The sequence below is a fragment of the Chanodichthys erythropterus genome, chromosome 12 (genome assembly GCF_024489055.1).
Source record: "Chanodichthys erythropterus isolate Z2021 chromosome 12, ASM2448905v1, whole genome shotgun sequence".
NCBI classification, from domain to species: domain Eukaryota; kingdom Metazoa; phylum Chordata; class Actinopteri; order Cypriniformes; family Xenocyprididae; genus Chanodichthys; species Chanodichthys erythropterus.
In genome coordinates, this window is record NC_090232.1 from 50,613,688 (window position 1) to 50,635,217 (window position 21,530).

The window sequence follows — 21,530 nt, forward strand, 5'->3', positions numbered from 1 at the left end:
ATATGTCAAATTGTTTAAAAGATATCGCAATTTATGACAAAATTCAAAATGGCGGACACGTGATTCATCCAATATTGACAGAATCGGTATCGTCGGATTCGGCATGATCCAAGGAATCCATAGACACCAAGATCTTTTGAACTTCTGACAAACTGTTCAAAAGTTATTGGCCAAAATAGCCATTTTTCATATCTCATGACCTGTAGGTGGCGCTGTTCCCAAGTTTGGCATAGACCCTCAGACCATGGTTCTGATGAAGGGTACCAATTTTTGTTTCGATTGCTCAAAGTTTGGCCGAGATACAGCCTCTATACTAATTTTGGGTCGACCTCGTTAACTTCGTGACATCATAACCTTTGAACAAAGATGAATAAAAAAAATCTGTTCAGTCATTTCTGTGCGGCTCAGTCCAAAGATAATCTGATCAAAGATTGGACAAAATTGGACAAATTTTGAAGGAGGAGAAGCGAAAAAAACAAATACTGTACTTTTCAAAATGGCCGCTACTGTAATGGGTGGAGACTTAATGTAAGAAGTTGAATAGCATCAGCATGAAGAGACGAATCAGATGAACTAAATTTAATTTTTCTATGACAAACAGTTCAAATGTTAAAACCGTTAGAATGTTGAAATTTTGAACTGGTGGTGGCGCTATAGAGTTGGTTCTAGAGACTCCAAATTTGGTCCAATCACTATTCATGAGCATCTCTACAACTGTGCCAAATTTCATCATTTTCTCATGTTCCGTTGATAGGGCTGCCATAGACTCCCATTCGGGAGGAAGAATAATAATAATAAAAGGGAAAACGTACAATTACAATAGGGGCTACAGCCCCTTCGGGGCTTGGCCCCTAATAATAATAAAAGGGAAAACGTACAAATACAATAGGGGCTACAGCCCCTTCGGGGCTTGGCCCCTAAATAGATTTAATTTATTTCTGGCAGGGAGGACAAAGTTTGCTGGAATGATCGCAAAACTCAAAACACTACAAATTACCCACAAACCCCTCTGATTCTTCTAAGGTGGTTTATGCTACTCCTCAATTACCCACAAACCCTTCTGATTCTTCTAATGTGGTTTATGCTACTCCACAATTACCCACAAACCCCTCTGATTCTTCTGATACAGTTTATGCTTCTCCTCAATTACCCATAAACCCCTCTGATTCTTCTAATACAGTTTATGCTACTCCACAATTACCCACAAACCACTCTGATTCTTCTAATACAGTTAATGCTACAGTTTAACAGTTTGCCTTTTTAAATTGAACCTTAAAGGCTTCTGTCAGGTGATTCATACCTGGAACTTTTTATAGGTTTCCATCATTTGTTTTAATTCATTACATTTGTTTACATTTATTTCTTATTTTAATTAAATTGTATGGGTTGAGCAGCTTGTAGAAAATATATAAATAACCTATTAAACATGAAAGAATTATGCAATAATTGAAGACTTCTCTCCTTACTTTAGCTTAAAGGGTTCTTTAAAATTGACTTTCATTTATAAAATATTAAGCAGAAAATGTCCTACATTTGATCTTACCATCATTTCTCAAATGCGTCATTCAGAGAAGTCACGATACATTAAACATCAAATGTGTGTGAAACAGAAGTCATTACAGAAGTAGCAGTTGTTTAAACCACATTAACCCTCTGGAGTCTGAGGCTGATTTGGGGCTTTGAGAAGTTTTGACATGCCCTGACATTTGTGCTTTTTTCAGTTGTTCATAAACATATAAATGACAAAAGTGTCATTACACTGTATTCAGCACAAACTAGGCTACAATAATATGTGAGGAACATGTATGTACATGTTTGTATTTTTGAAGGAATGCGTGGTTATTGAAAAAACAAAAAACTTAAGTCACTGAAATAAGACCAAAAAAAGTATATTAAATCTGTGTTCACAAGACTTTTGGGCATTGGATGTTGTAGACTAGAGTTTTGCTTCAGAATTATGTAAAAAATTATGCTGCCTACTCCTTCATATAAAACAATATATTGATTTAGTTTTTATAAGACAGTTTTTGTCAAGAAACACAGTATGCATGGAGGCGTGAATCTGCATGAATAACGGGACATTTACACCTGAGAAGACAAAGGAATCACATAATAATGACCTGAAATGACTTGCATATTATGAGGCCTATCAGTCAGGTAGGCTGTGAAAAAAACCCTCTGTAATAATGTCTCAGCTCATCATAAACAGCAATACTGTGAAATATTATTACAATTTAAAATAATGGTATTCTATTATATTCTTTAAAATATAATGTATTTATGTGATGCAGAGTGTCTGAACAATTATGTTACCTCTATGGCATTTCATATAGGCTTTTAGCTTAAAAGCATGCACATTTGGAGAAATATTGATGGATTCTTATATATTTATGTCAATTTTCTATACTGAGAAGTAATATTTATTGTCATCACTATGAGTGCTGGATACTGTGTTTTTAATTCATACTTGCAGCCAGAGGGCGCTCTCTGTGCACATTTAGTCCACAAATTATTCTAAAGAAGAAGAGGACATTTCAGGAATGGTCTTTTCAATTCATACTTGCAGCCGGAGGGCGCTCTCTGTACACCTTTAGGCCACAAATTCATATAAAGAAGAAAAGGAACTAGGAACTAACTGCATGTCTTCTACAGATCGCTAACCATGGCTTTAACATCCAAATAAACACTTTTCAAGGCAATAAATACACGATTGAGACGATGAATGCATGTATTGCCTCTGAATTTGCCTCTGAATAGCGCTGGCTCCGTGGGCGTGGGCGTGGCCGCATTAGCGGATAATGAGCTGAATCACAGACTTCTGACATGACTCTCTTTTCATGCAGATTACATAAACACAGAATTTTTGTTTTCGATTTGACTTACATGATTTAAAACCTGACATTTCAACGTTTCTTTAGACGTAAGTGTCATTTTTTTGTGATTAGTATTCATAAGTTACAGTTCATTTTCTGAGAACTATCAGATTGGACTTCGTTCAGAGGGAGAGGAGAGATCACGCATCATGTTAGTTTTCTTTATTTTACAAAAAGCACAACATGTGTTTTTACTCTGAGTGTACACAAATAAAAGAAGATATTCTATAGTTGCAATTGATATATTACTTATGTCTCTATGACAAGAAATGACGGAGTATTTTAAGTCTGTTTTGCTGCAATGTGAAAAAAATCCTGCAAAACGCGCCGACGCGTTTTCAGACCTCAGGGAGTTAATGCAGTCAAGCATCTGTTATTAAAACAGATGTGCTGATCTGCTTTATCAATGCAAATGTTTTCTGAAAACACCTGCAATTCCTGTAAAAAGTAACTTAACAAAAGTCAAGAATGAAGAGCTCAACTAAAACAGACATCAACATCTAAACCTCTGTTAATTCTCAATAAGAGCTTCTGTAGACATGTGACGCTGTGAATCATGAGCAGAATCACCAGAGGAATAGGAGGAGCCATTCTGACAGACATCACTATTAGAGTAATATAACACACAGATCATGAGAAAAAACATCTTTATCTCTAAGAACATTTCCATTAATCACCATCTGTTCATTGTGGTTTGATAATATTTCTCATTGGTCTCCACAACAGTAATAATTACATATTATTCAGATACTCATATATTAACCAGAGTAACTCTTGCTGTGTTCTGGTGAGTCTGATCTTCAGCAGATGTTAAACTGATGGATTTCTCATGATTACACACTGTTCAATTTAAAATGCTTGCAACAAAAAATGTTTCTTCCTCTTTCTTCACTCCTGCCCACACGAACAGAGGAAAAAGTGATGCAACAATTCTCTGCCCAAATTTTAAATGGTCCGTGACTCTGCAAACAAGCCTTTACAGACCCACTTAGGGCTGCCAGCATCCTGTCTTAATATTTTCTGCATGATTTAAGAGTAGAGCCTGTGCTTCGGTCCAGGATGAGCCAGAAAACACTGATGTTCTGCTGCATGATGCTTTATTTCAGAGACAGTAACTGTAGTTGGTGATGCAGTGATATATAATTACATTAATTCATGCATGTGTGCTATTTCTGTTTAAATGCAAGAGATTCACATTTTACATTGAATGTGTTTTGTTAGTAATAATTCAGGAAATACCTGTAAAATGTTTTTTCTTTAAAAGTGTTTTGAAATTTATTTAAATTAGGATATGTTACATTAGCTTTACTGTTTTTGTTTGGCAGTAGTTGCTGAAAGACATTTGACTTTTTTTTTTTTTTTTTTTTTTACAGTAAATGGGTTTTTTTTTAATAATTCAGGGAATACCTGTAAAATAAAAGTTTTTTTCTGTAAAAAAAAAAAAAAAAAAAAAAAAAAAAAGGTTAAAGAAAATTTCTGTTGACGTTTTTGCACTTTATTTAAATTAGAATATTTTTTTTACAGAATATTAATTTTACAGATTTTGTTTGGCAGCCGTAGCTGACAGTCTGATCATTTTTTTTATGATTTTTATGATATATATGATTATATGAATATTTGGATGATCCAAATATTTCAGTTATAAAAAGAACAATGTAATGATGTTCATTTATTCTATGAACTGGCTATTACTATTATATTATTATCAATAATTAACAGTTTATCAAGTGAAACAAATAACAATAAGTTTGTGTTATTAATAAGCTATGCATATTTTAAATTAATACAAACAAATTTTAAACAAATGAGATTTATATAAGAAGGAGGAAACAATGGAGTTTGAGACTCACTGTATATCATTTCCATGTACTGAACTCTAATTAACTATGCTGAGGTAAATTCAATTTTACAATCTAGGGCACCTTTGACATTGTTTCAATGGTTGCTCGCTATCTGGGTATGTATCAGTAGTTTAAAATGCAAATGTTTTGGCTACTAACACTAATATGAATAAATGAAATCTACATTAAATCAGTAAATGCAGTCCCCACTCTAATGTAATCTGTTAACACTTTATAGTCCCTAATGATGGGAAAAAATACATAAAAACAGATGTAATCATTTAGATTAAAACAGTTGGGTTTGTAAAATAGGATTTCATGTTTTATTTCTGTTCAAATTATTAGTTTTTTTTTTTTTTTTTTTTTTTTTAGTCAGATTATTGCTGTCTAAACCCCATAATTGAGACACTGACACAATGTCTGGATTCAAGCTAACATGAAGGACTGAAATTATGTAAGTTTTTAAACTTAAATAACATTCATCTGTCACAGGTCCGGTCTCCTCCTCCACTGAAGGGCTTCATCTGACATTAGGAAAAGGAAAAGAGGTGAGTCAGGAATCAGGATCATCTTCATTGAACATAATAATAGTTCGGCAACAAATGAGTTTCACAGACCTGTGAACACAGAACCAGCCGACACAGTGACAAACAGTCAGAATCTGGATCAGATCTACACAGAACTCGACGCCAGTAGACAGAGTGACATTTATCAGTGTCTCAAAGCTGATTCTGCTCAAGAAGAGTCGATCTATCACAATATCGATCAAATGAACAACTAAACAGACATCAAACTTTTGTTGTGAATGTTCATTATGCTTTGAAAAATGGTACAGTAGTCTTAAATAATCTCATAATCTCAATAATCTAATACATGTAAAATGGGTGATAATGTTTTCACTAATTAGGGAGTGGATAATCAAAACAATGACATCATGACACGACTGATTGGCTGATGACCTCACAAGAAAACAAACTGTCTCAGTCAGGAAACACAGTTTGAATGGCCATCAATGGAGACAGATGCTGTTGAAGAAATATAGTGTAGTTATGACATCTACCAGCAGGGGTTAATTGGTTCCTGCTAACCAGCTAAACCTCAACCACTCGACAAGAACAGGGTAGTGTTGAGAAACTAGCTTTTGATTGAAAATTTAAATGACTTTTAAATTGTGTGTTGTAAGACGTGTAAAGATGCTGTACATGTAATACATTTATACCAAGAACTATTATTTCTAAAACACAATTATACACCTAAAGGAATGGAAAGGTGCATCTTTCCTACATGCACTTAGCTATTTCTACCAGATTTAACCCATAAAAGTGTTGTTGGTATCAATTAAGGTATTTAGCTTGATCCAATGATGCTGAATAATATTTTAGACTTGTGTCATTAGATTTATAATTTTGTTAAGTGTAGGCCTATTGACACTGTTTCATTGTCATGAAAGATGCAGTATTCGACCAAAAGAGATCTAAAAATATATTCAGTGCATGCAGTTTTATCAAGTGTGGAAAAATCAATATATGTATTTAAAATACAAGTTTGAGGTGATTGTAGAGAGTTTACTGCTGCACACGAGAGGAACACTGTTACACAACTAACCAGTGACTATATGACACTAATGAAACACTCTTTTATGATGTCCTGTAGAGTTGATGTGGTTAGAGATACAGAAGGGGAAGGAAATGTTAATATCAGTTGCTGATGCTGCACATCATTCACTCAGTACGGAAGATCACGAGAGTAGCGTTTGTCACACAGAATTTGGTGTTTTATTTTAGAGAAACTCTTGTCAAAGTTGATCATGTGGGACGTTCTGCTGCTCTTTTCCAGCATCTGTACAGGTGAGTTTGAGACTCTGAGCTCTTTTACACAAAGTTTGACATGATCTCTTGATTATCACATGATCATCAGACTCATATGAATGATATTTATAAGTTATTATTCTGGCCTGCTGATGTCTCTTGCTCACACATAACAGCTCTATATAATGATATTTGTGTTTCAGCTGTTGTTGTAGGAGCTCCAGATACAGTTAAAGGACACAGAGGAGAGAGAGTTGAGATCAGATGCTCATATAATCCTGGATATGAATCACATTCAAAGTATTTTTGTAAAGGTGACTGTAAATATGCTATAAATAAAGACATCATGGTTAAATCAGGATCTCCAGCTAAAGACGAGAAATTCTCTCTGACTGACGACACGACGAACAGAGTTTTCACCGTCACCATCACTGATCTGAGAACAGAGGATGAAGGACAATACTGGTGTGCTGTGGAGAGGAGAGGTCCTGATGACTATACTGAGATTTTGCTGCTGCTTAAACTTAGTAAGTGATTCTTGTGACATGCAAATATATCTACAGTAGAAATGTACAAACCCAATTCCAACAAAGTTTGGACACTGTACAAATTGAGAATAAAAAAGGAATGCAATAATTTACAAAACTCATAAACTTATTATTATTTTTTTTTTGATTCTAATGTCTTCCTCTTGGTGTGTCGATCAGAACACAGGAATGGATCAAGGCAATCAGATTAAATAAAAGGGGTTTATTGAACACTGAAGATGTACATGAGTGGCAGGTTGAGAATTTGTGGGTAGATGTGTGGTACTACAATGAAACATAAATAAAGAAATAATCAACATAACATGTCTTGACTGTTATATAAATTAAATCACATTACACATAAAATTCCACTATAAATTGTTATAGTATACATAACTATAGTATAGAGTATTAACTTTCAGTGGAAAAATACTATGCAGTATGCCACTGTCATCAGTTATGTAAACATAATCGGCACGTTGAAACCCAGGGATGGACTGGGACCAAAAATCGGCCCTGGCTTTTTGGCCCAGACCGGCCCACCACCACTTAAGATCACAAATACCACCCGTCCTTCCGCTTATATATATATAAAATTTATTCTACTTATTTATTTGTAGTTGTTTACAACCAAGTCACCAAAATACGATGAATACACACTGAGCATAACCCAACACACAACAGTAAATCTATTAGCCTTATTACAGTTTACTTATTCTTATCACAATGTTAATTGTTGTTGGTGTGGGTTACTTATATCCAACAAGCTATGGTAAACAAGCTAGGTAACATTATAATCTGTAAAATAGTAATCGGAAATAGCGGAAAAAATTCAGTCAAATTCATCAGTTATCATCTTTTTTTTTGTTGTTGTTGTTGTTGTTATGACTAATTACTCAGCACCATCAGCGTTAACGAGAAAATAATCACTTCACCCGATGTTTTTGAATAAAATAGCCTTGACAGCCGACTTACTGGAACTCATCTGTCTGTAGAACTATTCTCTCCCGCCGGCGCCGCCGGACTTCTACAGAATCTAAGCACAAGCGAGTGTGACGTGCGAGGTGGACCAAACCACTGTGAGGCAAGGGAGGGGTGACTCAAAATGTTTAATAAACTTAAAACGCCCGTTTGCGTTTGTATTGCTTTACTACTTACAAAATTATTTTAGGTTTATATAATTTATGCACAATACTTAGCGTGGTTATTAATTATATTTTTTATATTGCGTGCAGGCAGAAATCTTATAGATGGTGCGGTTCAAAGATATGATTGAGCCAGTCCAGTGTCAATCAAGAAAACAACCAATGGGCCGCTAAGCTACATGTTTCATGAGCCGCGTCTGTCAGAAGGAAAAAAATAGCCTATGTGATATTTTTGACTAAAGTGTTTTGGGCCAGCAGCCCAGTGTCAAATGAAAAAGCATTGGGCCGCCGATCTAGGCCTACCACTTTCATGGGCCGAGAGAATTTTTTATTTTTTTTTGGCGGTCGGTGACCGTCAGCCCCAAAAACCACGTCGGCCCACCGGGAAAGTGCCCGGTATGCCAGATGGCCAGTCCGCCCGTGTTGAAACCGAAAGTGTCCGTATAATATCAATAACTATTACCCAGCGCACTATACAGTACTCCCATATAAACTTGACATGAATAACATAGTAACATTGTGACATGAATAAACATATACGGAACAGGGTGAAGACATCACCATCTGCAATAATGTCATCGTGAAGACAGAGCGCGTGAACGCGCCGAATCCGTCGAACGCACTAGTTTGCTTTTACACTGTTCATTCAGATTAACTCAATAATAACGGAGAAATGCAAATTTGACCCATAATCAAATACTATGATTAATAAAGATTATCTAATGATTAGAACGGGTACTCACAATCAGTCATAGACGCACACAATAGCACACAAATCGAGGTTATTCTCTCAGTCTCAGGCAAGTTTTCCTCCCGCTTCATTTGATTGCGTCATAGATGATGATTGACAGGTGAGCTAAGCCCCACCTTTCCAACAAACATATCAAATGTTGAAAGTGAGACATTTTGAAATGTCATGTCAAATATTGGCTCATTTTGGATTTCATGAGAGCCACACATACCAAAAAAGTTGGGACAGGTAGCAATAAGAGGCCGGAAAAGTTAAATGTACATATAAAGAACAGCTGGAGGAACAATTTGCAACTTATTAGGTCAATTGGCAACATGATTGGGTATAAAAAGAGCCTCTCAGAGTGGCAGTGTCTCTCAGAAGTCAAGATGGGCAGAGGATCACCAATACCACCAATGCTGCGGCCAAAAATAGTGGAGCAATATCAGAAAGGAGTTTCTCAGAGAAAAATTGCAAAGAGTTTGAAGTTATCATCATCTACAGTGCATAATATCATCCAAAGATTCAGAGAATCTGGAACAATCTCTGTGCGTAAGGGTCAAGGCCGGAAAACCATACTGGATGCCCGTGATCTTTGGGCCTTCAGACGGCACTGCATCACATACAGGAATGCTACTGTAATGGAAATCACAACATGGGCTCAGGAATACTCCCAGAAAACTTTGTCGGTGAACACAATCCACCGTGCCATTCGCCATTGTCGGCTAAAACTCTATAGGTCAAAAAAGAAGCCATTTCTAAACATGATCCAGAAGCGCAGGCGTTTTCTCTGGGCCAAGGCTCATTTAAAATGGACTGTGACAAAGTGGAAAACTGTGTTTTTTGAGTGTACTAATATATAAATGTAATAACTGAATTCAGCTTGATCTTTTGTTCCACTTTCATAAACGTTTTGAACCAAACAACATACTGTTCACATCTAAATTCATGATTTTCTAATATTTATATGAATCTTCATTTTTGTCTGTGTTAGATCCTCCCAGGAGTGTCTCAGTGTCCATCAGTCCATCTGGTGAAATAGTGTCAGGAGATTCAGTGACTCTGATCTGCAGCAGTGATTCAAACCCTCCTGCTCTGAACTTCAGCTGGTTTAAGGAGAATGAAAGCTCAGCTGTTGGATCTGGACAGAGTTTCAGTGCACTACAGAGTGGACGCTTCTACTGTCAGGCTCACAATCAACATGGATCTCAGAGATCAGACGCTGTAACTGTCACAGGTGAAGCTTTTATTAACACACTCCTGTATCTTCACATCATTCATCAGTTTGGAGAGTTAATCATGATGATCTTCCTCTTTCAGTTCATCATGGTGCTGGTATGAATGTGATTGTGATCGCAGCGACATCAGGAGGATTATTCATCATCATCATCATCATCATATTTATAATGTAAATAAAAATCTATCAATAAAAAGTACATAAATATATTGTCAAACTAATTCATAAAGATATTTGATTATTAATTGTATATGAAACAATGAAATTACTTGTTTGTGTTTTTGACAGTCAGAAGAAAAGGATAAACAGAAGATCTATAAATGAGTACGAGGTGAGATGATCATAGAAGAATCACAGAAAAATACTATTAAAAGAGTAAAATAAGCTTTTTTATATATTTAGATTTTTTTATGGCTGGTCCAACTTTTGTTCAAGTCATATTAAATCATATGTTGGGAAATTATCACACTGCTCAAACATCTCATATCAAACTGACAGACACTGATTAAGACGTGAACTCACCATGTTTAAAATCCCATGTTTTTGTATGGTAAGTCTTTCTCTCTGTTTCCCTGTAGAACGCTGATCCCAGTGCAGACACATATGCAGCTCTTGACCTCAGACCCAGATCTTCTGACCCTTATGACACACTCCCAGTGAGTGAAATACCAAAAACTACACATGCAGAAGAGTTTGTGCATTCAAAACTCATGTAATATGTTAAATAATAGTCTCTGTCTTTCACAAAGACTGTCCATCCCAGACATGCTGTTCACCAGTGAATATAACTCTTCTGAATATAAGAATCTGTCTCTTCAGTAGAATTTTGTTATAAGAACATTCTCTAAACATTCAGTGTTGGTTCTGGGAACATTAAAAACCTCAAGTTTTCTTGACGTTAGAGGAAAGTTTTTATAAATTATAATGTTCTAGGAACGTTGATTTGTAACATTCTACTAACATTAAGGAAACTGGACATTTTCATGTTCTTGGAATGTTACAAATCAACGTTCCTACAATGTTGAATTTTAAATCAAAATTAAGTTGAAAGAATGTTTGAAGGAGATTATACCTTATAAAAACATTCCTCTAGAATGAAAACTTTACATTCCCTGAACCAACACTGAATATTTAGAGAATGTTCTTATAACAAAATTCTGTTGTCTGGGACCTCAAGTCCTCTCAAGAAGAAACTGTCCTCGCTATTACTCAAAATAATACTAAACAGTCCTTACATTCAGTCTTTTCAATCTATACTATACAACCAATTTTAAAAGTAATCACTTTTTTTTAAATCTGTAAGAAAGATTATTTGTACCATTTTAGTGTTGGCTTTATTTATGTACATCACAACTATGCAAATGACACCGAGATTTACGTAGCCCTACAATAACTAAACAATAACTAAACAGCATATTATCATCTCAAAAATATTGCAAGAATTAGATGCTTTGTCTCCAGTCAAGGCTTAGAGAAACTTGTTCATGCTTTCATCACCAGCCGGGTGGATTATTGTAATGGGCTCCTCACTGGTCTTCCCAAAAAGACCATAAGACAGCTGCAGCTCGTACAGAACGCTGCTGCCAGGATTCTGAGCAGAACCCGAAAACATGAACACATCACACCAGTCCTCGGGTCCTTGCACTGGCTTCCAGATGCATTTAGAATTGATGTTTAAGTACTGTTACTTGTTTATAAATCACTCAATGGCTTAGAACTGCAGATATATAACAGATCACTCAGATCAATAGGATCACATCAGTTAGAAATACCAACAGTTTGATCCAAACAAGGAGAGTCTGCTTTTAGCTGTTGTGGCTCACATAGTTGGAACCAGCTTCCAGAAGAGATCAGATGTGCTCCAACAGTAGCCACATTATATCCAGACTCAAAACACATCTGATTGCACTGTATTTTATTTATGTATCTTTATGTATTCTTTTTATTTTAAACTTATTTTGTTTTACATCAATTTTTAGTTTCTACTTGTATTGCTATTTCTGTTTTTATTAACTGATTGCACTGTATTTACTGAACTGTTTTAATGCATTTTATCTTTTAATTTTTATGTATTTGTTTCCTTTTCATATGTAAAGCACACTGAATTTACATTGTGTATGAAATATTCTTTATAAATAAATGTGCCTTGCCTTGTCATTTTTAATCACAATTAAGAACATGTTGTGAGTTTTTAATATTTTTATATTGTAATAATTTCAATTAATGTAGAAACAACTTAAAGACAGTATATTGTAAATATTTGTTTAGTGGTATCATTTCATGAGTGAAGGCCAGTATCAGTGATACACTGTAAAATGAGAATTTACTGGCTTAAAGAGTATTATTTTACACTAAATTACTTTAGTCCGAAATTTACAGTGAAATTTGGGTCACTTTCTTGCGCATTACTGTTAATCATCAACAAAATGATCCTGACATCACAGTCATTTTTTACTATTCTAGTTTTGCTGTGAAATGACATGATAAAATTGTCTTTAATCATGCCACTGTAAGAAATTATATTGTTTATTACTGTAATTGTGTCGAAGTCACCTCAATGGTGATCAGTGTCCATTAGCTTGGTCCTTGTATATTCATATTAAAATGTCTGATCTATCTAAGTCAGAAGTGTGACAAATGAAAGATTTCCTAAAACAGTGACAAACTAGAATATACAATAACCTAATTGGCTGATTTTAAGTCAAACTATACTATTATTAGCATTATTTCAGCATAAAGATTTACCAATATCTTATTTCAAATTCAGGATTGTTTGTAGATGGATATTTCACAATAGTGAAGCAGATGCTGAGATTCATCTTGCAACACAAGACTTTTTTTTTTTTCCATCACCAAATATATATATATATATATATATATATATATATATATATATATATATATATATATATAAAACAAGCAAAAAAAGAAATAAAAAATCAGAATAAAAGCAACAAGAATCAAGAAACTCGTCATTCTCGTCAGTGCAGCAATGGCGAACTCGCTGTGAACTCGCTCAGGGCGGTTCTATATTCAAACAGCAGAAAACACCTGCAATTTCTGATACAGAAGCAGCTCAACAAAAGTCAAGGGTCGAGATCAACTAAAGCAAACACTAATCTCCATGATGGTGACCTCAAACTAAACATCAACATCTAAACCTCTGTTAATTCTCAATAAGAGCTTCTGTAGACATGTTACACTGTGAATCATGAGCAGAATCACCAGAGAAAGAGGAGGAGCCATTCTGACAGACATCACTATATGAAGAATATAACACACACATCATGAGAAAAACATCTTTATCACTAAAAACATTTCCATTAATTACCATCTGCTTATTGTGGTTTAAGAATATTTCTCGTTGATCTCCACAACAGTAATAACACAACCTTTGTTCATGTGCAGCATTAGCACAGGACAAACAATGTTATGTGTCTGTTTGTTATTATTTGTTATTATATTATAACATGAGCAACTCATTCACACATCACTGGTGTTCCCTTTTGAAAGGGAACATACTCTGCATTTGAAACACTATGGGGAACGTCACACATGGCTATCCAACAACTGCAATCCATCAAATCTAGTCCCTGGCACTTGGGAACAGCGTTCTGTGTCCAAAGCTATGATCCAAAATTGCCACACAAAACCAACGCTCGACAACCGAGTAGCCAAGTAGCACGTCAGTTCTGCGCCTGCGTGAGATGAAATGCCTTTCCAAACCAGCAGGTGGCAGTAGCTGAACAGCCAATCAGAATGATCAGATGGCCAGATGGACCGATGAGCTCAGACGCCGATTCAACGTTTCGAATCGGCCAAAAAAAAGGCAACGAGGACCAACTTCAGCCGACGGTGTGAAAACACTGAGAAAACAGCTGTTTCACACTACAAGCATGAGCTTCACTACACCATCACTGCAGCTGCAGAGATGCACGAGTATTCACACTGGAAGCGTTTGTACAGCGTCACAGAAGCAGCTCGAAGCTACATATAAAGTGAGCATTTCTTTACAAAGACAGTTATACATTTGTTTTTATAAGTTGGTCATTTATAAACTTGAGAGTCTTGAAAGTTTGTTAACATGGGGAGGTGTACAAAATTCTCATATCAACGTAATAAATAAATAAATAAAATCCTCGTATCATCCGAAGTGTGCGACCCCTGATTGATTCTGATTGGATGTTCAGCTACTGCCACCTGCTGGCTCGGAAAGGCATTTCATCTCACGCAGGCGCAGAACTGACGTGCTACTTGGCCGTCGGCTGTCAAGTGTTGGTTTGGTGTGTCAGGCCACCTTTGGACACAGAAGCTGCCGACGTGAGCCAACCCCGCAGTCTGCTTTCGTCGCCACTAGTTCGTCTGCATCGGCTTGGTGTGTTCTGGCCTTTTCAAAGAATACTAACCACGAATGCGTGTGGATCATAGACTGTAAAAAAACATGGACGTAGCGTCCGTGACGTCACCCATAGAGTTCTGAACAGCAGTTTTGAAGCGAAAATGAGGCCGCGGCCATCTTAGCTGCGCGTCACCGCACGTCACTCCCGGATAACTGAAAATGGGCAAAGAGGCGGGGAGGTGGTTTGAGCTGATGTGATTGGTTGCTGAAACCACGCCCGCCTAGCTCGACGTGACCACGTTAGCAAGCAAAGGAGCTATCTATCTAGATACTATCTAAATTATTAATAAAGATAAGTTTTAACATCAGAAAGTTCTAAAGGTTTACTGTCAATTTACAGTGTTTTTTTAAGATATAGATGCTCCAACACCAGTAATGTGTGTTGGGTGTGCAAATAACAACATGGAACATCAAATGGGACTTCATACCTTTATAATGAAATAGAGATCGGGAGATGAATCCAATCTGTGGCACTTGGGTAAAATATAAATGTCCATTGCAAAACAAAAAAAAACATTTCACATTTCTTCTGAATGATCTGCTCTCTGTCATCGTTCTTCAAGAAAGGATGCAATCTGAGCAGCGATCGTATCTAACAAACAAATGAGCCTGTGTCCAAAGTATATATTTTTTTTCAAAATAGTGCAGCAGTTTTAGTTATAATATCCAAGCAGTGCTGTCAGAGTTGTATATCCTCCTGGTATTGTCATTGTAGTAAATCTCACAATCAAAACTTTCAGCCAATGCCACGATCCAACAACGTGTGTTCTGTGTCTCTTCCCCATGCATGCACACAAACACACATCAGTCCCGAATATTATGCAGCAAGCCATATTTTATAATTGTAAAAAATAATCGAGAAAAAAAGCACAAAAACGGCTGAGATGCCAAATTCAGCGGCAGCTGAGGTAACATGACGGCTCACAGACAGCAGCGCCCTCTACCTGTCACTCAAGTGACCACGCCCTTAATTATGCAGAACTTTAAGGCTTAATATAATTTAAACGGATAAGTTATAAAAAAATTCACCCCCCTCAGAGTTAAAATAAAGTAAAAATAGCAGTATAGACCAAAACCACAATTTGAACCAACTTGTAAACATGTTTTTTTCTGCTATAAACTTGGCCAATTTAACATGGGACTCTATGAGATTCTGCTCTCTTTTGGAGCCTGTCCCTAGCGGCCAATCGATGAATCGCAGTTTAAGTCACTTCCGTATTGGCTTCACGAGAGAAAGGGGGAGGTTGCCGCTTGGTGTGGATAACCGAGTTCGACACATGCGCAGTACAATTTTTTCTATACTCTTTACTTGACACCGTGTCATCAACGGGACAGTCGCTGGGCAGGAATGGAGAAGAAAAATAGTGCATCCACCATTGCAACATAGTTCAGAAGATGCACCAAAAGAACAGGAATCAAAAATGATGTAGAGGGCATGCTTTTGAGTTTGCTTGTCTTATTTTTGAATATCTTTGAATATCGTATTATTTTTTTCACTCGTCACACACTCTTCTTCAACGACTGCTCATTGTGCTCAGTACTGTGCGTATTGCCACCTAGTGGACTCTTATTTCCTGCTTGCGCATGCACTGTTGCACGCACACCGTCCGCGCGGCCTCAAAATTTGGGCTGCACACAGACGGGGTGTGCGGCCGGCCGCGAGCCCTCCGCATGACGAAAATTACGTCTTGCGAACGGTGCACGAACGTGAACAGCTGAAGTATACCCGGGGCTTAAAGCTTGCAGTGTGAAACAAGCGTTAGTCAGCCAATGAACAAAAAAACTACCCGACGGCTAACCATCCGCTTGGTGTGTTCCTGCCTTTAGTTTTGATTTTGGTAAAAATAACATCCATATATAATGAAACTAAGTATTGAGCTGTTTAGATCAGTATGTAAGCAAAGCATGTTCAGTTTGTCAGAGTAAATGTGCTCTTCTATGATGTCCTGTAGAGCTGATGTGGTTAGAGAGACAGAAAGGGGAAGGAAATGTTAATATATTGCTGACGCCATTGTTCACTCAGTACAGAAGAGAACGACAGTAACGTTTGTCACACAGAGTTTGGTGTTTTATTTTAGAGAAACTCTTGTCAAAGTTGATCATGTGGGACGTTCTGCTGCTCTTTTCCAGCATCTGTACAGGTGAGTTTGAGACTCTGAGCTCTTTTACACACAGTTTGACATGATTTCTTGATTATCACATGATCATCAGACTCATATCAATGATATTTGTAAGTTATTATTCTGGCCTGCTGATGTCTCTTGCTCACACATACCAGCTCTATATAATGATATTTGTGTTTCAGCTGTTGTTGTAGGAGCTCCAGTTACAGTTAAAGGACACAGAGGAGAGAGAGTTGAGATCAGATGCTCATATGAATCTGGATATGAATCAAATTCAAAGTATTTTTGTAAAGGCGAGTGTATCTTTGGAAATAGAAACTTCATGGTTAAATCAGGATCTCCAGCTCAAGACGAGAGATTCTCTCTGACTGACGACAAGAAGAACAGAGTTTTCACCGTCACCATCACTGATCTGAGAACAGAGGATGAAGGACAATACTGGTGTGGTGTGGAGAAGAGAGGTCCTGATGTCTTATCAGAGATTATGTTGCTGGTTAAATATGGTAAGTGATTATATTTATTATAAGTGGAGCTTCAGTAGAAATGAACTACAAATGAACAGGCCAAGGTGTCTGTTAAAGATCACTTCATCTAGAAAGCATCTGCTGTTTACAAACATCTGATAGACATCTTTACGATGTCAGTTTTACATACATTCTAAATCATAAACATCTTAAAGACATCTTCTAAATGTCTATTTGACATCTGACAGGAAACGTCCTATAGACGTATTGCAGACGAGCAAACACTCTAAAAAATATGTCTTCCAGACATAAACACACACATCAAATAGACTTCTCCATCATATAGTCATCATAGCTTTAAAAGTCAAGGTCAAGAGCCCAACTAAAGCAAACACTTTCCACCATGATGGTGACATCAAACTTTATTATTTTCAACAGTATCTCCCGTTTAATAAATACAAATAAATGTATGGTCCATTGTTGCAACTGAGTAAAAAAATGCTTGAGAAATTTAAGGCAGTTTCTACATAATGTGAACAAGATTTTTAACATGACTGAACTAAGTACTCAGTTTGTAAAATTGAATTACCAATCCTCAAGATTTCTAAGTACTCTGTACTGTGTGGTAGCTAAACCCAACAGTTTAATTAAGCTTTCTATGTAAACTCAACTAATTACATTTTACAGTGAATCAGGGGCGTAGTTTGTGGGAGATGGGGGGAGGTAACCCCCCCCCCAATATTCAAATGCTTCAGTTACAAACCCCCAATATTTCAACATAAAAATCACCATAGATCAGATGAAAAATATGTAGAATTAATTTATTTTGAAGCAATAATTTCGTTTCTATTCAAATATGAGTTCGTCATAATAAATTAGAGAAAAAAAATACTCCCCCTCCATTGAACCGATTGGTAACGTCCAACCAATGCTTGTTGCACTTTCACCAAAACAACGCGAGTGGCGCTCTACTGTTTGAATGAGAGAGTACGGGTAGCTCAAAAATGAAGAGAACCGCTTCCCAGCCAACTATATTAAACTGCGGGTCAAAGAGAGACGTTAAAAAGAATAAAGCATGTACTGAGAAAGAGGTATGAGAATATTGTAATAGCTAGGTACACTCCACATATATTTTAGCTAGCTAATCCATAGCTAACAGTGTAACTGCAACCAGTTACCAAAACAGCCATCGCTTCTGTTAGTTCATGTTTTAATAGTGTATCAATGACAAAAGTATTCACATCGGTGTTTGTTTTCTTCCTAAATTAATCTGACTTTTGAACGAATTTGCTGAATGAATGATTTAAGTGATTGACTCAATAAAAAAAAAAAAAAAAAAATGAATCGCTGCCACCTACAATATGGCGGTGTTAATATTTAACATAATTTCTTTCTTTTTAGAATCACAGTTATGTTAGAATTTGATGAATGATTATACATTTCATAAGGTTATGAGATAGATAGATAGATAGATAGATAGATAGATAGATAGATAGATAGATAGATAGATAGATAGATAGATAGATAGATAGATAGATAGGAAATAAATTATCCAATAAACGTTACACACAAAACAGATTATTATTTTTTTAATTTACCAACATTCAACCCACCCAATGTTGAAACCAAATCTACGCCCTTGCAGTGAATACTCAAGATTTCTAAGTACTCTGTACTGTGTGGTAGCTAGTTTTATCAATTCAAAATGATGAGTTAACTTACTTGCTAAATTTAAGGCAATCGGTTTCCTTAAGTTTTTTAAGTAAACCCAACAGTTTAATTAAGCTTTCTAAGTAAACTCAACTAATTACATTTTACAGTACACATGATCATCAGACTCATATGAATGATATTTGTAAGTTATTATTCTGGCCTGCTGATGTCTCTTGCTCACACATAACAGCTCTATATAATGATATTTGTGTTTCAGTTGTTGTTGTAGGAGCTCCAGATACAGTTACAGGACACAGAGGAGAGAGAGTTGAGATCAGATGCCCATATGAACATGGATATGAATCAAATTTAAAGTATTTTTGTAAAGGCAAGTGTATCTATGGAAATAGAAACTTCATGGTTAAATCAGGATCTCCAGCTCAAGACAAGAGATTCTCTCTGACTGACGACACGACCAACAGAGTTTTCAACGTCACCATCACTGATCTGAGAACAGAGGATGAAGGACAATACTGGTGTGGTGTGGAGAAGACAGGTCCTGATGTCTTATCAGAGATTATGTTGCTGGTTAAATATGGTAAGTGATTATATTTATTATAAGTGGAGCTTCAGTAGAAATGAACTACAAATGAACAGGCCAAGATGTCTGTTAAAGATCACTTCATCTAGAAAGCATCTGCTGTTTACAAACATCTGATAGACATCTTTACGATGTCAGTTTTACATACATTCTAAATCATTAACATCTTAAAGACATCTTCTAAATGTCTATTTGACATCTGACAGGAAACGTCCTATAGACGTATTGCAGATGAGCAAAAACTCTAAAAAATACGTCTTCCAGACATAAACGCACACATCAAATAGACTTCTCCGAGATGTATGTGTGCTATCAGGGTAGTTACCATGACAACAGTGACCAACGTAATATTAAAGAAGGCGACGTCTGTTACAGATCCCTTGTTCCCCTGGACTCCATTTCCCATCATCCTCCTGTTCTCCACACCTGCACTCACTTCCCTCGTCATCTCCCTATCATCACGGATCACCTGCACCTGGACTCTCTCATTAACACACCCTTTATATTGCACTCACTCCATTCACTCCTTGTCGGTTCTCTGTGATGTTAAGTGTATGTTTGGTGCCTCCTGCCTTGTTTATATTAAAGAAGTATATGTATTGTGGAAATCCGTATCTGCCTCGTCTCTCTACACCAGTACACGTAACAGAAGAACCGACCTTAAACCGACCGGATTTCCACAAAAAAGAAAAGGAAAGAACATGGACTCGTGGACTTTCCCCGGCTCCCTGGATCCAGCTCCTCCAACGCCTCTCACCCTGACAGCCAGCGATCGCCTTATCGGGCTCCTGCAGGTTGGTCGTTCACTGGAGAGGTATGTGGAGGAGTTCGTTGAGCTGGCTTATCTGACTGACTGGCCCGATGCTAATTTAATCGCCCTGTTTTTGGACGGTCTGGATGACAACACTCTCTGTCTCCATGAACCTGATTATTGTCTCTCCTTAAGTGAAACTATCAATTTTATTTTGTTTTTGAATAATTCCAAATTCTATGTGGATGAGTGTTGGTCTTCAGTCCGTCCAGAAACACGGTCGGCTGGGCCAGTTAGTCAGCCTCCGTATTACTCCGCTTACCCCTCCGGTGAACTTCCTTCCTGCCCCACGCTGGGCCCACACTCTCCTGCTGGGTCCGGAAAGCGGAAGAGGAGGAAAAAGCCTGCCGCAGAGCCCGCTCCAGTATCTCCAGAGCCCGCTCCAGTATCTCCAGAGCCCGCTCCAGTATCTCCAGAGCCAGCTCCAGTCCCCACAGAGCCAGCTCCAGTGCCTGTGGGGATCTTAATTGTATTTGAGGGAATGAACGAGCCCTCAGCTCCAGCCGCCGGCTACGAGCCCTCAGCTCCAGCCGCCGCCTACGAGCCCTCAGCTCCAGGCGCCGCCGCCGAGCCTGCCGCTCCAGCCGCCGCCGCCGCCGAGCCCACTCCTATTATGAACTATGTTATTGTAATATCCAGCCCAAAGACTGTTTTCCCTCCCTGCCTCCCTCTCCCGCCTCCTCCCATTTATGTTTACACTGAACCTCCACCTCAAGCCCCCTCGCCCAGATCTCCACCTCAGACCTCTGGGCGATTACCTTCACCCCGGCTCCAACCTCCCTCTGCTCCACCGTTGCCCATCAGTCCACCAGCTTCACCAGTATCCATCCTGCCTCCACTCACACCTTGTGCACTCGTCAGCCTGCCCTCCCCTCTGGACTACACTCCTCCGTCTCCGCTCCGTCACTCCGTCCCTCAGATTCAGTTGGCCTCCTCACTCCCCCCGGTGTTCGTTTTGTTGTATGTCTTCCTGCTTCCACTGCGGCCTTCTGGAGCCCCGGTTGCGCTTCGGTCGGCGGAGCCGTGGATTCCGCCATCTCCCGCCGGTCCTTCAGCGTCGCCTGGGCTCAACGCCTCGAAGGCTTCGGCCCCTGACCCTCCATGGCTGCCTTCGGCTCCTGACCCTCCATGGCCGCCTTCGGCTCCTGACCCTCCATGGCTGCCTTCGGCCCCTGACCCACCATGGCTGCCCACGGCTCCTGACCCACCATGGTTTTTGGACCTGCCCTGGAGACCTCCACTCCAGTCTACTCCTCCCCCTGCTCCGGTTTGAGGTCTCCAGGGCGCCCGCCCCCCTCCCGGTTGTTACATCTACGGC

General features: G+C 38.0%; 2 protein-coding genes across 2 annotated transcripts in view; both read left to right on the forward strand.

Moving 5' to 3' along the window:
- The window catches only part of LOC137032441 (B-cell receptor CD22-like), a 900,294-nt gene extending 889,311 nt beyond the window's left edge, over positions 1-10,983 (forward strand). Inside the window, exons 6-10 of the mRNA XM_067404202.1 lie at positions 9,919-10,161; positions 10,245-10,332; positions 10,450-10,492; positions 10,740-10,852; positions 10,911-10,983. Of these exons, the coding sequence (XP_067260303.1) occupies positions 9,919-10,161; positions 10,245-10,332; positions 10,450-10,492; positions 10,740-10,852; positions 10,911-10,983 (560 nt within the window). The remainder of the gene's footprint in view (positions 1-9,918; positions 10,162-10,244; positions 10,333-10,449; positions 10,493-10,739; positions 10,853-10,910) is intronic.
- A 5,678-nt stretch (positions 10,984-16,661) lies between these two features.
- The window catches only part of LOC137032442 (polymeric immunoglobulin receptor-like), a 93,218-nt gene continuing 88,349 nt past the window's right edge, over positions 16,662-21,530 (forward strand). Inside the window, exons 1-3 of the mRNA XM_067404203.1 lie at positions 16,662-16,701; positions 16,866-17,186; positions 19,078-19,398. Of these exons, the coding sequence (XP_067260304.1) occupies positions 16,662-16,701; positions 16,866-17,186; positions 19,078-19,398 (682 nt within the window). The remainder of the gene's footprint in view (positions 16,702-16,865; positions 17,187-19,077; positions 19,399-21,530) is intronic.